Source organism: Myiozetetes cayanensis, unplaced genomic scaffold (assembly GCF_022539395.1).
Source record: "Myiozetetes cayanensis isolate MyiCay16 unplaced genomic scaffold, myiCay2020 scf3, whole genome shotgun sequence".
Classification (NCBI taxonomy): Eukaryota; Metazoa; Chordata; class Aves; order Passeriformes; family Tyrannidae; genus Myiozetetes; species Myiozetetes cayanensis.
In genome coordinates, this window is record NW_026087521.1 from 6,170,157 (window position 1) to 6,189,169 (window position 19,013).

General features: G+C 45.6%; 1 protein-coding gene across 1 annotated transcript in view; it reads right to left on the reverse strand.

Annotated features, from left to right (window-relative positions):
- Nucleotides 1-10,259: 10,259 nt before the first annotated feature.
- Nucleotides 10,260-19,013, reverse strand: part of CCDC3 (coiled-coil domain containing 3) — a 37,320-nt gene continuing 28,566 nt past the window's right edge. The window contains exon 3 of the mRNA XM_050324285.1: nucleotides 10,260-12,834. Coding sequence (XP_050180242.1) covers nucleotides 12,559-12,834 — 276 coding nt within the window. The 3' untranslated portion in view covers nucleotides 10,260-12,558. The remainder of the gene's footprint in view (nucleotides 12,835-19,013) is intronic.

A 19,013-nucleotide genomic window follows, 5' to 3' on the forward strand; every position in this document is an offset into this window, starting at 1 on the left:
TTTATCATGTTACTTTTTAAATGTTATCATTTATTCTACTTTTATGTAATATTATTTATTTACTATTTTATTTCCTTGGGTACCCACTAAAATAAAGGACCTGCCCAGTTATCTGGGATGGGCCTTTGGCCCAAATAGATGCTGTGTTTCCATTTATAGGGGCCACATATGGTAGCTGCCTCTGCATGTGCCTGCCCATGCCAGCTGTGCCCTCTACATAGTCTCAGTGAAAGCTCTTGGTTGGGAAATTGTCCCACCAAGGCTGTGCTGGAAGGCAGAAATACATCAGGGTTTAGCCCAGCAGCTTGGTGTGTCTCTGTAGGGTCCTGTCTCCCTGCCAAGGTGACTCTCCAATTTGGGAGGAACTTGCCAGTGATTCAGTGCCTGTGTTAACATCTAACATTGCCCAGTCCCTGTTGAAACCCTAAAACAGGGTCCCTATACCTTTTCCATGGGGTTTGCAATTTGCTCCCATAACCAGCTCACGGTCTCCAACTGGTGTGAAACCCTTCCTCATTTCTCATCTTAAATGACCCTGTTGATGCTGCAGTGGTTGTTAAACAGCTCTCAAGTTCCAAATGTGGCTTCATGGCAGGGCTTGGTAGTTATCAGATGTAATGGAGGACTGGAGGAACAATGGAAACAGAAGATTATGTTATTATATCCTATACTATTCATCCCTTAGTGTGCTCAGCAGCTCAGCCTGTGCCCTTCTCAGTGATCAACATGGGAACTGCTGTTACATCAGAGCCTGGAGAGGTGATATCATTCCTTCCTTACGGAGGTGAGATGCTGGAAGGGATGGATGTGATTCTGGGTCATGGATAGATTTGGTATGCTCATGAGGTATGACTGATGCTCAGGATGCTCAGGATGTCTGAGTAATGTTCAGCAGGTTGTCTTGACAAATCTGATCCAAGGGCTTTATTGAAGACATCTGTCATGGGGGATTTAAAGATAATTCTCCCAAACTGCTCTTACCAATCTGTCCACCTTGTTGACATCACCTTTAAGTGTCCTTCTGCCTCCCTGTCCAGCAGCTCTGTCCTTGATGGTGATGGATTGTCTCATTTCACCTCAGCCACTCTCTGTCTCACAGCCCTGTTTTGTGACATGGCTCGTGCTGCCATGGCCCCTCGTGCCAAAGGGACACAAGAGAACAGGAGGTGCTCTTCTGAGCTAGGTGAGGTTTCCTGGTCTTGCAGGTTCCCAGGCATGGAAAACAGCCTTTGTCTCCCAGATGTCAGTGAAAATGAGGACAAGATCATTAATTTTTGACCATGCAGTCTGTCTGGGAGCAATTTCAGATTGGTAGTGCTTTTTCTCTCCGTAGGGTGAGGTACCAAGTGTGGGGCTACAGGATGGGCTTCCCAGGTGACATCAGGATGCAACCACAGACGGTGCTTTCTGGCAGAGAATTTTGGCAAGTGGCACCACTTGGACTATCATATTGCACTGTACTGCCCAGCTGAGGATCCACCTGTGACCAGTACTGGTGTGGTCTATGACACTGGGACAATGGATCTGGTTAAGAGAGAGACTCAGTTCATTGTCTGCAGTTGAAGAATTCTCAACCATTCATTATAACTTGCATGAATTAAGGTGGATTTTGCATAGAAATAATATAAGAGATGTAAAAATGTCCTCGTCAGACTTCAGCTCTTTGTTATGAAAATGGTGATGGTAAAAAAAAAAAAAAACCAAAAAAAAAACAAAAAAAAAAAAAACCCAAAAAAAACAGTAAAAATATTTAGAGAAATAGAAAATGTTTTTCAGTTGCAAACGATTGACAGTTTGGAAACTACTTTTTCCATGCACTGAGTCAGAGACTGGCACCAGCATGGAAACTTTCAACCTGAACAGTGTCAATACAGCTACTGGAAGTGTTGTAAAGTCACAACTGCTCTGCTCTTCTGGCAAGGAATGCTGGTTCCAGACACAATTATAATATACACTTCCTGAGGCAGGAATTAGCACTTCATCTTGTGTTCATAGGGAGCAAAATGAAGCCTCATTTTGTGTATGTGAAAAAGAATGGATTGTAATCCTGAAACTAGCCTGAATCACCTATACATGACAAGAAAAGAGAGATCAGATTATAAGATGTTTTCTTTTACTACAGAAAAGGTCTTTGTTGCTGCCAGCTTCCAGCTAACACTCTGTCCCTATAGGTGCATATTGCAATTTCTGACATCTCTGAAACAAATAACAAACCCATGATCTGTTTTCCTCCAGTGAGATGAGAGCTGCTTTTCCTGGCATCAAGAAATGGGGAAAATAATTTATTGACAACAGTCTGTGACATCTCCTCTTCCTTATCTCTTGAGGACAAGCCTCCAGCAAGCAGGGTATTTCAGAAATAATAATAAAAGAAATATTAAAGAACGGGAAAACAAAACAGTTGCCCCGTTCCCATGGCAATGCATGGGAACTGTTCAAGTGAGCACCCCTTCGTGTTGTGATCATGTGTTTGTCACCCTGTGATGGGGAGCAGAGACCAGGCATCTCATCCTCTCCCTGGTCTGCCTGGGTTTTCCTGGCATGGCAGATTAAATAAATCCCTTTTGCCTCAGAGGCTCTCTGCTTTTCTCTGGGCAGGGGAAGTGGAACAGAAATGTCATCTCAGACATAAGTAAGTGGTTGGGACAACCTGCTTGTCTGCACTTTCCTCCTCCCTTCTTGGCTGGTGCAGCCCTTCCCTTGAGTGCCCTGGCACAGCTCAGTGCCAGGGCCCTTCTGCCCCCTTCCCAAACCACCAGTGACCCCATGGGATCATCTCTGCCCATCAGCCTCACTCTTACCTACTAGAAAGAGATGAAGAAATTGTGCTGTGAAGGTTAAAACAAGTGTGGTCAGCAGGTCAAGGGAGGTGATATTCCCCCTCTAATTGGCTGTCCCGAGACTCCAGCTGGAGTGCTGCATGCAGCTCTGGAGTCACCAGCATAAGAAAGTCATGGAATATGCTTGAGCCTGTCCAAAAGAGGCCATGGCAGTAACCAGGGGACTGGAGCACATCCCCTATGAGGACAGTCTGAGAGAGTTGGGGTTGTTTAGACTAGAGGAGAGAAGGCTCCAGGGAAACCTCGTAGCAGCCTTCCAGTTCTTGAAAGACATCAGGAAAGCTGGGGAGGAGCTCTTATCAGGAAATGTAGTGATGGGACAAGGGGGAAAGGCTTTAGGCTGAAAGAGGGCAGGTTTAGGTGGGAATAAGGAAGAAATTCTTTCTTGTGAGGTTAGTGAGGTTCCTGGCATAGGTTACCCAGAGAGGCTGTGGATGCCCCATCCCTGGCAGTGTTCAAGGCCAGGTTGGATGGGCCTCTGAGCAACCTGGTCTAGTGGAAAGTGTCCCTGCCCATGGCAGGAGGGTTGGAACTAGATGGTCTTTAAGATCCCTTCTAACCCAAACCATTCTATGATTCTATGAATAAACTGAAATACTTTTCAATCAGGCTGCAGCTCCCCTCTTACTCTATGAATTCATGAGACAACCCACAAGCTCCCTCATTGCTCTGCAGGAAGCTAATCAAATGCTTCTGATGCCATTTTTCTGCCCAAGGTCTCTGATTTTTTTTACTGAGCAACCAACAGTTTAAAGAGCTGCTTCCAGCTGCAGGTCCAGGGCTGCCAGGGAGGCTGAGGGCAGAAAGGAAAATCCTGAGCATGTCAGGGCTCCAGCACTGACTCAGCTGAGCAAAGCCCTGGCAGAAGCAAACATTTCCTTTGGAGCCTGTGTGATGTGTGCATGAGTGGAGGCAACAGAGCAGATGACAGGGCAGACACTTATAAACTTCAGAGACAGAACTGACTGAGTCCTGTAAAAATTATGGTTTGGATTATGGCCTATCTGCTAGAGCAAACAGAACAGAGAAAAAGCATCAACAATCCTCTCTGCTCTCCAATGAGCATGTCTGCCCTGCAAAGAGACACTGGGAAAAAGCAATGGGCTTCAAACCCTGCTTGTATGGGGAGCACTTGGAGAGCTGATGGGGGAGATGCTCCAGGTAGTGGTTTACCTGCCCAAGTGCTCCTTGTGCCCTATGCATGGCCACAGCAAGGGATGACAGCCCCATGGTTCCTGTCAGGAAGGATTGCCCAGTTTGCTTCCTGCCAGGCAGCCTCAGTGTGTAAGTGCCAAATTGTGGCAGCCTTGGGAAAGGACCTACACTCTGTGTGAAGACCTGCAATAGTCAAAGGAAGGCTGTCAAAAGAGCTCTTGACACTGAGGAGCAGAAGAGACCTCCCTGGCTCCAGTCAAGAGTACATTTGTCCCATCCCTTTTGCTGAGATAGGTGTTTTCCTGTCTGAATAAGCAATCCAAATTTTAGCACCCATTGCAGACCCCTCTGATTTGCACTCTGCTAGGAACTACACCTCTGATGTGCTGGCACCTCCCCTCCCTGCCTGACTTCAGCAGGTGACAGTTCTAGAAACTGGAGCAAGTGCCAAAAGCCAAGGACCCCTAAATTCTCTTATGCAGACCTGCCACTGAACTGCTGTATGAATTAAGTGCTTTACATGCATCTTGGTGCCTTTGCTTGACTTTGAGAGGAAAGGCACCACGCAAAACCTTGCTTAAAGCATTTTAAGGACTCAGTGTAGTCAGTGGAAAGGTGAAGTATTTTGTTGCATTTGTTCCCAGGCTGTGATATATGGGCTGCACTTTGGCAGCTGGTGGCCCTCCAAAACCATGCAGTTTTTGGTTTCCTTTTGACTGCCTTTTTTGCAGAAAAGATCCCAAGAGTCTGTAAGAGCAATTAGAAATGAAGAGAAGCAGCCAGGCCACTTTGTGTACTCTGGACACTGACAGCAGTGGGTTGAGCTCATCTCCACTCTCCACCCTGCTGCCAAGTTGCCACCCCAAGGCAATGCCTCCAGGTCAGCAGCAAGCTGAGCCACAGAAGTGATCACTTACCATTGCTCTCCATGTTGGTTCTTTACCTTTAGATAAAGCTGGAGCTGTGCAGCTCCTGGCTGATACAAAACATGTCCCAGAGGGGGCCTTGCCAAGGGCTGAAGGTGAGCTGGGCATTTTTGGAGGTTGGAAATTTTGGATTTAGAAAAGGTTGGCTCTGATTGCTGAGCTTTATTTCCCCCTAATGCAAGTATGAAGCTGCAATCTGTCACAACATGGGCAAAGTCAGCTTGTCTGGAGGTATCAGCAGTGGCTTCATTGTCATTGCTGTTTCTACCTGCTGTGAGAGGAGAACTGGGTCCACAATCTGTACATGGAGAGCTGGGTGCTGAAGACCAACATGTCTCACTGCAATGCCTGCCCACTTCCTGCAGGCACCCAGCTGTCAATCCAGTGTGCATGGTTGAAGGAGCTCCTGGTGGAAGTGAACACATCCACAGGTATGAAGGACTTGTCCTGACCTCTTGTGAGCCCTACCAGCCTGCTCCAGACCTCCTGGGATTCCAGGGGCACAGTCAGGGCCACAGTTGGTGGGAATGGGGCCAAACATACTCAAGCACCAAATGTCTCGTAGCATTTCTGATTGAGGCTCTACCACTGTGATCAAGAAGAGAACAACATGGTAATAATCTCTGTCCCCTGGTAAGAGAGGGCATCAATAAACACATGAGAAGGGGCATTAAAGTCAGCCCAGCATTTGAAGAGCATCATGAGGGGAGATGGTGCCGGTATGTGATGTTTCCCTACCTTCACAAGGCAGAGTACACAGGGTAGGCAGATGGTAGCAGAGCAAATCCCACCCAGGGAGAGGGATAGGGACACAGTGCCATAGGAGGACACGGCAGCAGCAGAGAAATTATGAAATCTGTGAGCTGCTGCAATGCAAATTCTGGTGGAAAACCCTCAGAGAACTCCTTTGATGGAAAGGAGGAGGGAGTTAATTTGAAGCAGAACCCCTTCTCTCAACACTGGCCCTGGCCACTTTCCTCCTCCTGCTTGTAGGGCTTGTCTATTCTAGTGTGTGTGATTAGGTGCTTTGGACTTGCTGTGCTGTGTGTGAGGAGGGCAGGATGCTGATAAATCTGCCTTGCAGAGGGTACACCTGTCTGACACTCAGAAAGATTCATATTTGTAGGAAACCTTCTACTCAGTTCCCACCTGGTCTTACATGCATCTGGGTAATTGCAAGCAGAACTGCAGCTCACACACCCTCCATTTCCCAACTTTTGCTGGGGAAACAGAGCAAAACCTGCTCTGGACCCCGGTACCAAGGTTCAAGAGGCAGGTCAGCCTGACGGATCCAAATGCCTTCCTTGCTCGCCAGATGAGCTGAGTGGGATAGAAGTTACATATCCACTTGCCTGAACTAATATGTGGTTTTCTGGTAGTATTTGTGGGCTGGTTTGTGGGCACAGCACCAGCTGAGCCCACAGTTCTGTCCAGCTTGTGGTTAGAGTAGACTTGTGCTAATAACATACAATCTTGGGTCTATTCTCACTAAAGCTACAGATTTTTCTCAGTAATCCAAAGGTCAGCATCGAAATCACAGCTGTGCCTGTTGTTTGGACACTTGTCCAGAGAACGAGGAGGTTCTGGTGAGCTTGGAGGGAGCTGGTTGGACGCTCTGGTTTTTGCTCAGTCCCTGTGTTGTGCTGTCTGCAGCCCTCTGAGTGCTCCAGCTCCAGTGTCTCTCCTGTAGCTACTCCTCATCTCCTTTCTGAGCTTATTAGAGCATCCTCATCCTTAAGGTATCTCCCCCAGCACATGCACCAGCCCCTGGGCACTGCAGAGGCATCCTGGAGCCAAAAATGCAATAAAAATCTGCTTTTATCAGTTCTGCTATGGCTGTCTGTGCTACCATCTATGGCAGCTTGACTGCCCAGGCTCAGGAAGGTTCATTTGGTTCATTTCCTATGGTTTTAGCCAAGCAGCACTCCAAGGACTTTGCTGAGCACATGTGCACTGCAAACCCAAAACATTTCAAAGGCTTCCTGCTGATCTTTGTTGGGGCAGAGGCCTAGAAGGCTGTGAAGGGACTTCTGCCAGACTTTGTCATGACTCTAAAGCAGGAGCCTGCCAAAGAAAATGTAACTTCACTGATTATATTTTAACATTGCAAAACAGTTATTCACCACCAACAACTTTTTCTGAGAAATGGCTCTTTGTTTGTGGAAAACTTCAGTAAAGAGGAAAATTACTATCCATAGGCAGATAGGCAAAGGGGGAGTAGCTGTGGTGTACAAATGACATTAATGAAAGCAGCAATCACTAAAAACACTCTCATCAAAAGAATCCGTCAGGCATCTCAGTAGTGATGTGATGCCACCAAGCCCATCTAATGGAAAACCAACCAAGTCACAGAATCATTGAATCATTTAGGTTGGAAAACACCTTTAAGATCATTGAGTCCGAGCATTAACCTAAAATTCCCCAGTCCACCATTAAACCATGTCCCCACATAGAATCATTGGCTGGAAAAGTCCTCAAAAATCATTGAGTCCAACAGTTAATCCAGCACTGCCATGTTCACCACTAAACCATGTCCCCAAGTGCCACATCTGCACGTCTCTAAATACCTTCAGGGATGGTGACCCCACCACTGCCCTGGGCAGCTGTACCAGTGCTTGACAACCCTTTCACTGAAGAAATTCTTCCTTATATCCAAGCTAAACCTCCCCTGGTGCAACTTGAAGCTATTTCTCCTTGTCCTGTCACTTGTTACCTTCAAGAAGAGCCTAACTACACCCTAGTTTCAGGGAGCTGTAGAGAGTGAGGTCTCCCCTGAGCCTCCTTTTCTCCAGGCTGAACATCCCCAGCTCCCACAGCTGCTCCTGGTCAGACTTGTGCTCCAGACCCTTCCCCAGCTCTGAACGTGTTCCAGCACCTCACTGTGTGTCTTGCAGTGAGGGCCCCAAAACTGAACACAGGATTCAAGATGTGGCCTCTCCAGTGCTGAGTTCAGGGGGACAATCTCTCCCCTGGTCCTGCTGGCCACACTATGGCTGGTACAAGCCAAGATGCCACTGGCCTTCTTGGCCACCTGGGCACTCACTGACTCATGTTCAGCCTGCTGTTCAACCAGCACCCACAGGTTTTTCCCCATGGGGCAGCTTTCCAGCCACTCTTCCCCCAGCCTGTAGCTCTGCATGGAGCTGTGGTGACTGAAGCGCAGGATTTCACCTTATTGAATCTCACAGAACCGACCTCAGCCCACTGATCCAGCCTGTCCAGATCCCCCTGTGGGGATACCCTCAAGCAGACCAACACTCTCACCCAGCTTGGTGTCATCTGCACCCGATCACGATGCACGAAATGGTGATTCCTCACAAAGACAGCGTTGCTCCTGCCCTGCTAAATCCATGTTGTGCCTGCCAGTGCAACCACGGCCAACGAGCCCTCCCAGCAGTGCCACATATGCAGGGACGTGCTGTCCTGCTCACTGTGTTTGTTTCAGGGGATTAGGAACATGCCTGAACCCAAGCGCATGTTGGAAACGATGTTTCACACGCAAAGCAGTCTGGTTTGGAGGGAAATAGTTACATTTCTCTGATTAAATGAAAATAATTGGGGTTAAATGGGGAGGAAAATGAAATTTCCTTGCAATTACTTGGATTTGTTATAAGAAAAAAATTACATATGTTGTCAGTTTTATCTGCTTGTCACAGTTTTCCCTTTATGTTTTTCTCCTACTTTTAGAAATTAATTTGGGCTCCTTTGCCTCATTAATGGGAGATTACCTAACTTGGCAAGAAGTTCTGTGTATTAGAAATGGGCTTTACTGATACAGCTCTAAAACACTGATGTGCTCTTCTGTTCCAAAACCCCCTTCTGCTAAAACCCAAACAGAATAACATGGCTATTTCCCTAAATTTTTGTTCAAACATATGGAAGAAATTTTCTTCTTAATGGTTTAGTGTTAAGGAGCAAAGAATGCTGCTAACATTGTCTGCTCCCCATAAATCCCCCTTTACTATGTGGTTCTTCCCCAGCTACCCAGGTAGGGTTGTTAAATCAGGATGGTGCTTGCGATTTATGAGAATAGTTTATTTCGTGTACTTTGTTCTATAAACATCCACTTAAAAAAAAGACAACACAAACAACAGAAAATTCAGTTGTAAAGTCTAAAAAGAGAAGGTATTTTTGGGTGCAGAGCAGCATCTGAATTATCCACATACACTCTGGTGAGACACACAAAACCCTGCAAAAGTTCTCACTGAAATAGTACAAGAGAGGTGTGGTGATGGTGGAAAGAGGACAATCCCAAAGAGGACAATTTCCCCTCTCCCCTCCCCTCCCTTCCCCTCCCCTCCCTTCCCTCCCCTCTTTTCTCTCTCTCCTTGTCACTATTATTCTGTCCTGTTACAATTAATTTTGCTTTCAATTCTTGCCATCCTCCGGATCCATCAGAAAAAAATTGGTCTGTCCACCAGAAAAAACTGATCTGTCCACAAAAGCATCCCTAAATTCCTCCATGGTGAACACAGATGCCAAAAATCCCATCCTTGTCTTCAATTCTGGCTTTGTCTGCTCTGGAAACCCCTAGCACTGGCCCTGCAGATGTTCTGGCAGCCTTCAAGCTCCTGATATGTTTTGCAAAAGCAGATGTTATTAATTTGTAAAGCATCTTTGAACTTCTCATGGGGGGCTGAAACTTTTGGTGTTGTTTCTAACCAAGTGCTGGCAGGGGGAGTTGTCTCTTTCTTTTTTTTTTTTTTTAACCAGGATATTTTTGGGTTTCTACACCATCCCTTGCCAACCCATCCAGCTATGCCAACCTCCTCTGCATTTCTGCACCTCAGTCCCTCCTGCATAACTCTCCAAGAGGAACATACTCCACCATTCCTTTTGCATTAACTTTGGAAATGGTATGAAATTTTTGCCCTTTTTACAGGTTTCCAGATTAGCTGATCCCTGAAGTTGCTACAGAGTGGGTCTAAAACTTACAGCAAGTGTCAAGCCCTGTGTGATGTGTACCAACCTGGACGGACATAGCCCAAATTCCTCGTCCCTACTTGTGTTTCCTGCATGTGCAGCCTCCCTGGTCACCCTCTGGATACTGTCACCAGCAGGGACAGGCAATCAGTGGTGACACTTTAATAGCATTTTTATTTGGGCTTGACATCCCCTGTTACTTGTCCAGTGGGTTAACTTGTGATCTGATCTGACTGCTACTCCTTATCTCTGGAAATGATCCAAACACAAGCAGGAATGAAAGGAAAAAAACTCACCAGGAAACAATATTTTCATGTTTTGCACCCAGTGAGGACATTTTGGATTACATTTGGACTTTGCATTTGGGAGGGGTTGTTTTTGTTTTCTTTGCAAAGTAACAAAATTCTCAAAAAAATGACAAGGACAACAAAATGTTTTACTCTTCTTTTAAGCTAGACAAAGGGAGAAATAGGAAGAAAATTCCAATCTTTTCATCAAGTGACAAAAATACCAGCCAAAAGGAAAAGATACTCGACACTGTGTTTGGCAAATCTGTAAGCATAGCAAAGGTGTATCTATATTAATTATACTTTCTCAGCTTTATACAAACATTTATAACACATGAATGAATACCAGAGGGAGTATTTTCTTAACAGAAAATTAAAGCACAAGCTTTTAATACCTATCCCAGGAAAACCAGTTCATTTATTTAAACAGCAGTTTAGAAACCAGAAACAAACCAATAAAAAAGTAGTTACTTTTCTATGGATTTAAAATTTGGGATTAAAAACTCCTGATGGCTTCTAGGGAAGCCTTAGCTCTGCAGCAATTCTCAGGAAACAGCATTGCTGACTACAGCATAAAACAACTCAAATTGTGCTGATGTGGTAGGAGAAGCCTTTGAAACCAGTGGAGCTTGTGGAGGAGTCAGAATCTTAAGAAATGCCAATATTATTTCAAGAGAGGGAAAAAAAAAAAAAGGTTGTATTTCCAAAAGCAGCCAAACTGGAGGGTAATGAGAGTCAATTTCTGAGTTCATCTTGGACTAAAGCTCCCATTTGAAAGCTGATACGGGCTTTTCCAAGCACAGGGATAGTTAAAGTGTGGTCCAGCAGGGCTGTAGCCTGGATATACTCTAATTTTGAGTGCTGAAACACAGCATGGAGACCATGCAATGATCTGGTAAATTGTGGAGCACTGGGAGCAGAGCAGTGGTTTCCACACTGCTATTTCTGAAGGTCTCAGCTCTGCGTTAAAGATCATCTGGACCAGGACCAGTTCACCTTGTACAAACTGGGTTTAGCCCTGGCAGACTGTGAGTGTTGCCCAGGGCTGGGCAAGGAACATCTGCCCCTGTCAAAAAGCCTGAACCACATCTGCACTTGGGTCTCATGCTTAGAGTAAGAAAAACTATTTTGAGAAAGGAAATAAAACAGAAAAGCTCTTCTACTTTTCTCTCCCTGTGGTGCCCTGTCACGAAGGAAGGTTGAGTGAGTACCAAGACCCAAAATGTGGTTCATTAACACAGCTGAAAACATTATCAGCCACAGATACTGATGCCTTAACCTACACTGCTTGAGCAGAAGTCAGTGTGCAAATGTCTAATAAAGGATATGATGGACTTTTTTTTTTACAAGATAACCAAGGAACAGGTTGTACTTCATATTTTAAGAAATTAGACTATATCAAATGTGTAATAAAAATATTTTCTATAGGATTTTAAAATATATACATATATAAACTACCTAAATTTTTAATGCCCTGTTGATATTGATGTGGTCTCTACAGTCTCTAAGTGTAACTAAGTGAGGCTGCCCAGCAACCTCCATTATACCTCAAACAGTGATTACAAAACTTGAAGCCTTGTCCACACTGTAAATTAAACCTGCTTGAAAATGGGATCTGAAATTATCTGCTGGGCCTGATCCAACACCCACTAAGACAGACAGTCCACTTCTGACTGCAGGATCTGGATTAGGACCTAGACACAGTCCCAAAATTATTTGGTTTCCAACATGGATGGTTGACCAATGACAAAAGCACCTGAAGGAGTTACTGAGAGCCTTGAGGCACTTCTTGGTAAAACTAAAATTATTAGATATTTTCTTTAGAATATTTAGAGTTATATAGAAATTGTCTTAAGAAAATTTGGGTGTATCTATACTTCATGTTGAACAGAGGCCCAAACTGACTGTGTCTCGGACATAGCCTTTGCCCAGACAGTGGATATAGACTTAAGTCAAGCTTCAGTAAGGTTGAGAGCTTGGGGGTGATGATGGAACAAAGAGCGCTCATGCTTCCATCCTTGACACAGCATCCACATCTGTATCCCCAGGCCTGCCTTGTCCAGCCCATGTGGAGGAGATAAGTTGGCAAGAAGAGCTCCTGTGTCAAGTGCCTGCAGTGGCCCGTGGGGCTGGACTGGTGCTTCCCTCAAGGACAACCTAAAACCGGTGGTGGAGGTGGAGGTGGGTGAGGAAGGAGAAGCACAGATGACTGTCTGGCCCTCCGTCCACTGAGGACAGTGAGGACTCAGCTGTGGGCTGTGCCAAATCCGGTTGGCATTCCTGTTTTAACCCTGTGTCTAAAGCAAGTTCAGATTCGTTCTCCATGCGAGGTTTGAAGCACAGCATAGACAAGGTGTGAGGGCCAGATCCTGATCTAATGCAGGCAGAGTTCACCACTTATCCTTGGCCTGAGCACTTACCCTCACATTATACTTTCAGGTAGGTGGCATGGGAGTTCTCCTGCTTCAAAGAGTTAATGTAGGGGATTTGGCCACCTGCAGAGGAAAGTTTCTCACTGAGCTTTCGGTTCATCAGCTCCATGTGCCTGCTGTTCTTCCTGGCTTGCCGGAGGGACCTCTTCACTTTCTTCACTCGCTCTCGCAGCTGCTTGTTGCGCTTCTCCAGCGACGCCACTTTCTGCTGCAGCTTCTTCACTCTGTCCTCCTCCTCAAACAGGGCTTTCTGCACCGAGGAGCACATGAGCTGAGGGGACAGCAGAAAGGAGACAGCAACAGGTGAGCCCTACACAAACACTTACCAAAGCAAGGGTTAATTCAGGTGTTCCTTGAAACACCTCACAACTCTTCAAAAGCAGAATGCTTTTTTTATAGTAGTGGTTCACAGTTACTTTTGTGAACTGTTTGGCAGACCTGTCCAGCCCACTGAGGCTACAATGAATTTATGGAGGAAGGATGCCCTATTTCTGGTACAAAACTGAGGGTTCAGGCCAAGGGATGTCACTTTGGGAAGCCTCTAGATTTGATTCAGCTTAGCAGCCCTTCAGAAACCCCAGATTCTGGTGAGACTCTGCCCTTTCTCTTTATGTCAACTTGTGAAATAAAGGCAGCACCTGCAAAAGAGAGAACTGGTTATTTTCCTTTTCAAGAACAAAAGTGTCTTAAATATCTCATTATAGGGCTTCTTTAAGACAAAACCCTAAAGGGTAAAGTCTCAGCAGTCTATAGGATCATTCAAAATCCCATAACTTTAAAAGAAGGGATTATTTAGGCAGGGTCATTGCCTGCAAACTGCCCCCTCCCACACTATCCTATAAAAACTTACTGCAATATTGCCCCTAGTAGGGACATCAGGCTCTTGATAGTCACTCATGCTGGTGGCTCATAGATAGGAAATGAAAAGAGAGATGACTTCAAAGGTTCTGCCCCCAACGCATCACTAGAAGAGCAGCTCCCAGGACATTTTCAAATCCAGTGGGTTGGATGATGGTCCAAATGCAAAACATCTGATGGACAATTGTTCATCTTCTGCTACCTCATCCTAGGATGACACCAAAGGTCTATCTCATCTCACCTATGTGTGATTGCCACATTTATGGTCTCTTGTTTCTCACTTGTTTCATTTTTGTAGAGGCAGCAACAGGAGTGAGAAACACCAGCTAAAAAGGTTGCTGAGTAGTTTCAATGCAAAGGAGTTAAGTTCCTTACACACAGTGTACTTGCAAGGGGGTTCAGCTGCCTGCTCTTAAGCAGCTAAAAGTGAGGCTCAGATTTGGGCTCCCTCTCTCTGTTTCCCCTGTATTATCTGCAGAGAGAGAGAACCTTCAAGAGGTTGACTTCCACCTCCCAGGGCAGAGGGAGGAATCACCCTGGGAACACAACCCTTGACCACAAAGGCACCAAGATCCATTTTGTCTACCTGGAACACATTTTCCAAGCAGAAAAAGAGGAGCTCAAGGATAGTCCCACCAAAATGTTCCTGATTAAGGGGAGCCACAATGAAGTCTATTTCTGCCCAGGGTCCTTTGCCTCCTTCCTTTCTTTTTTCTCCAGAAAGCATCCTGAGATATTTTATTCTGCGTGTGGGACTTCCATGTGGTTGCTGCACTCGTGCACCGTGAGGAAAGGCAGTGTCTTCTGATGGATTCATCTTCTAAATACATCTAGAAATTTTTTTAATGTGTGTCAAGCACTCCTGGAGTCTGGATGGGCTTTCTCTGGCAGAACATTTGGAACAGACGGGGAATCTAAATAAACAAGTAAATCCTCACTGTGATGATGAAGGATTACATGTTTCTTTCCATCTTACTTTGTAGTACTTTCAACAACCCAAAGTTGGGGAGGGAGCCCGCTTTGATGAGTAACGTTTCATTTGCTTTGGAAACCCCCAGCGATGGGAAACCAGGGCCAGGCAACACAAACACAGCAACTGCTTCCAGTCCCTTGGAAGCTCTTGTTCCTTGTGCAGAAGCTCTGCGGGTCTTTGCTATAAGGCAAATGCTTGCCCCTCGTGTTCTCTCACTAGGGCTTTTTTGTGAATGCATACTAGGGAGATGGGGAGCCCACAGAGAGAGGGCCAGGAATCGCACTGAGGAGGAGGGAGTTTGGTTTTGATCACAGCTCGCTCCAAGTGCTGTTTGGAAACAGCCAGCACATCTTGGCTTTTGTGTTTGGCACACCCTTGCAAAACCTCAAGCAGAGCTATTCTTGAATTTAAAGGCCTGTAAAGGAGGACATTGAGTTAGGGAAATATGTTTGTTGGGAAGACACGAGGTGGAAACTCTACTTCATGAGGGATTTCCTGCATTTTCCATGGATGCAGTGATAGGCATAGCCTATGCCAGAGTCCAATGCAGAGGAGCAAAAACTTCATGCAGTCGAAGTGGGAGGTTGTGTGGACCCAACTGTGTCTCATCTGTCTGGGCTGGCTGGTAGGGGAATGCTAATATCTGATGGCAGACATCAGGGACAGTATTAGCCTCATCCCAGAGGATCTCCCAAAGCTTTTGAGGTTGGTCTTCTGTCAGCAGAGACAGACTAGCCTGACAGAGCCAATCAGAAACTTCTCAAACACCATCAGAAAACTAGCCAGCTCATTTGCTCATGCTGCTCCTCTTCAAGGTACTCACTCTCCAGTCTGAAACACACAGTTCAGTGCTTAAACTACCTGGAGGTATCCAGAGATATCACAGAAACAGCACAGTTATAAAAAAATGAAGTCCTGTTGGGCATGCAGGGCTTTGTTTGCCAAGAAGGTAGGGGACAGGAAGAGCCCAGCTTGATAACTGGATGCCTGCCTGCAATTGCAAGACTACCAGCTGGAAAATAAACTCTTTCTTCCTTCTGCATGGGGAGAAATAACAAGGTGGAGTCCTCTCATTCTCACTAGCGGGTTACAAACAGCATCTTTCACAGGGCTCTGCAGTGGGGATGATGCTTTAATGTGAATGGTGTCCTGCCCTTGCTGTTACTGCCAGGACTGTGGTTGGCATGGGTGCAATCCAGATATTTTTTAAGTCGTGCTGAGAACCGTGTAACTACAACAGCTGTGAGCTCAGCACAGCCTGTGCCACTAACTTTGTAGCTGAACAAGCAGGTGAGAAGTCAACCAGGCCATACTGCTGCTTGAATACTTCTTGTTTATGGATGGATGTGAAATCCCTGCATCTTTTAGTTATTCCTATGGAGTGTATCCACAGACAACAGTTTCACATCCTATTTTGTCTGCTCTCATAGACCCATAAACGTGCACAGTTTACACTGATGACCATCAAGATCAAACCACTGCCCAAAAGCACTACTAAAAACTATAGAAAACTTGATTTTGTTTCCAGCAGTGACCTGTGCTCCCCTTCCCCATCACAGTTTGTCATATCAGGTGCATTAGAAAAGGTGAGGTGGGTTTTTTTAATGCAACATTTAAGTGACAACGAAATATCCATCCAACAAGGTAAGTCACAGAGGAGCCAATTCCACTTGGTGCTAATGAAGAAAAGGATGGGAAAGGATAGGTATCTGACAATTCCTATTCCCACAAGGTGTCAACAGCAGACATTCAAGCTACAGCTCAGAAGTGCCCCACTAAGCATGGTGTACACACCCACAGACCTGGGAAATGGAGAGAAGGACCAGGAAATGGCTCCTCAGATGTACTTATGGGTTATTTTCCAAATTCCCTGCAAAATTTACATTCCATAGTGACCCACAGTTCAGATAAGCTGTTTGTTCTGGAGGCATATCTGCATGTCTTCTTGTTCCACACTTTTGTTACCAGGGCATGTTCAGCAGTGGTTAAACTCGAGTGCATAGCAGTACCAGGAGATGTAACAAGAAAGGGTTCACAAGAATCAAACAGATCCTTAGGATTTATCCCAGACAGACTACAGCTGTGAAACCGCATATTAAATACATTTGAGTATTTTTCTGAGCGACCATATCACAAATATTCCCAGTTTTAAGTTTCTCTGCATCTAGGAGATTTACAAAATCCATTTGCCAAAGAAATCTGCACTGTAATAAATAGAATAGAGCCATAGAATCACTAAGGTTGGAAAAGACCTAAAAAACCTGATCTTTGGAACATCACAGCTTAGTCATGCAGGCCTTTTACCAAATCTGAACTGATGTATATATACATTTGACTGATGGACAGAACACATCTGCTTTATGCAATCTTGATTTGAATGGGACAGTGAAAAGTGCCCCATGGACAAAGGTGTGATGGCAGTGTTCATCTACCACAAATTGCCCATAAATGACTGAAGTTACGGTTACAGAGCTCAAGATACTCAAAACCCAGCAGTGCCACCCAAGTCTTACACTCTGCCTATCAAAGGGAGATGTGCTGAGTCCTAGATAGCTTCTTGTGTGTGTTCCTTATGGGCAACAATGCTAAAGAACACTGGAGCCCCACTACCTAAAAGTCCTTCATTTCAGGTCTTCTAAAAATATCTTTCACACCAGACAGCATTTTTGGACATTTAGGTATAGGATGTCATCAAGCAAGATGACTGAAGGAATGTTTTTAAATGTGTTACAGTAAGACCTGATCTCTGCATGGACATGCTGTAGTTTTAGAACTGGGCCTGGGTCACTTTATTTTCTTGCCCTCAAATCTTTCTCATTACCCACACTGCTAATGGAGCATTGTCCAGGATATTCCCTCAGCATCCCAGACCCAGCATCACCCCAGCACAACCTATTGGGAGCATCTGGCAAAAGGAATGAGACTTAAAAGACATCCCAAGCCCTGCAGGTTGGGAAGCACAGTTCCTGATACTCAGGTGAGTTCACCACATCCCAGTGAATTCACCACATCTCCACATCACTCTCCTTTTGCCATTCCCTGCTACCAATCTGCTCCACAGGAAAGATAAAAACTATCTGCATTTGCTGCATGTTGACTTGCTGCTCTGTGCTTTGCCGATGTTCAAGTTATAGAAAACATCTTAAAGCGAAACCTTACATAGCACCAGGTGTGTACCCCCAGCTTTATTTGCCTCAGCACAGCAATATTTCATGAACTCTCTTTCAAGGGGCTCAGGATTCAAACATATCTCTTTATTTGTCTTTAACTCCACTGGGATTTATGTTGCCAGCCCCTCCTGTGCTCTTACAGGCTCAGTGCTCATGCAGGTGATCTTCACCTTTCCTGGCCAGTGAGGTCCCCTTTGAGCCCTGCCTGGCCATGGCCACATTTCATACTCCAAGCATCCCTTTCTCCTTTTGTTCAGCCCTTTTGGGCAGGCTATGTGGGAACAAGTCTGTTGCATGGAAAGAAGCACAGGAAGTCAAAGAATAGCAGGAGGGTTCTGGCAGCAGGGAGTATTGGGTTTGGGATAGAGTGGCTTAACCTCCAGTTCCTAGGGTTTTTCAGCCAAGACTAACACTCGTGCTGAAGTGTGGAAAAGTCCCTGTCAGCACTGTTAAAGCATCATGTTGGGTGAAGTGGTGGGGCCATGGCAGTGCTGAGTTAAACCACCTCTGCTTGCTGCAAGAATTGCACCTTTCAGAGGAACTGAACTGGGGTGCCAAGGGCATATCCAGCATCACTGGCACTAATGGAACTTGAGCTGGGGTTTCATCCCAGGGCCCTCATATGAATCAACAAGATACACAGAACCTGGATGGAGAAATAAATTATTGTGGCTGTTCTTATCTTACTGAATACTGGGTCAGCATTTGCCATAGAAAGTGTAATGTTTGTAGCACAGCTCTCCAGCTCACTTGAAATATTAGAAATGGGGATTATTTGGGGTATGAAGCACTGTCTGCAGGAAGGCTGTGCAAGGTTACACCCACCCCAAGGTGTTTCACCACTGTGAATGGTATTTTAATTCCTCATATCACTCTCCACTAAAAGCATATTTTCACTTTAAACTCCTAAATGCAGCTGGTCAAGGGAAGTCACCTTTCCCAACAGTCATCAGTGAGAAATGGGCACATTCAAGAAGATATTCCTTGACTATCTTAGACACTTTCTTTGGGTGGACCACTTTTGGGGACCCCTGCCTAGATAACTATCTCACACTGAGATGGATCCAACTGTGAGTCCCATGAAATGGCAGCTGGCATCACTGACTTCCTGGGACAGGCTGCAAGGGTAGGATTCAGATAGTTTTCTTGGAGTTTGGAGAAACCTGCCTTGGAAACAGACCCAAATCCATGTCCATGGGCACTTGGAGATCTTTAAAAAGAGCTTTGTTTTTCTGACCTGCATCAAACCACTGCTTGGTGTGAAGGTATCTGAGCTGCTGGTGACTCTCATCTGCATTGGGTGTTGCAGGCATCCATATCAAAACCCTACCCTTTGACTTCGAACTCACAGCCCTTGCACTCCGGCTCCCAGGCTAGGGGTGGTTTTAGAGGATGCAGGGTGATTAGGAGGCACTTGAGGGCTAGTGAAAAGATCCTCCATCCTGGAGG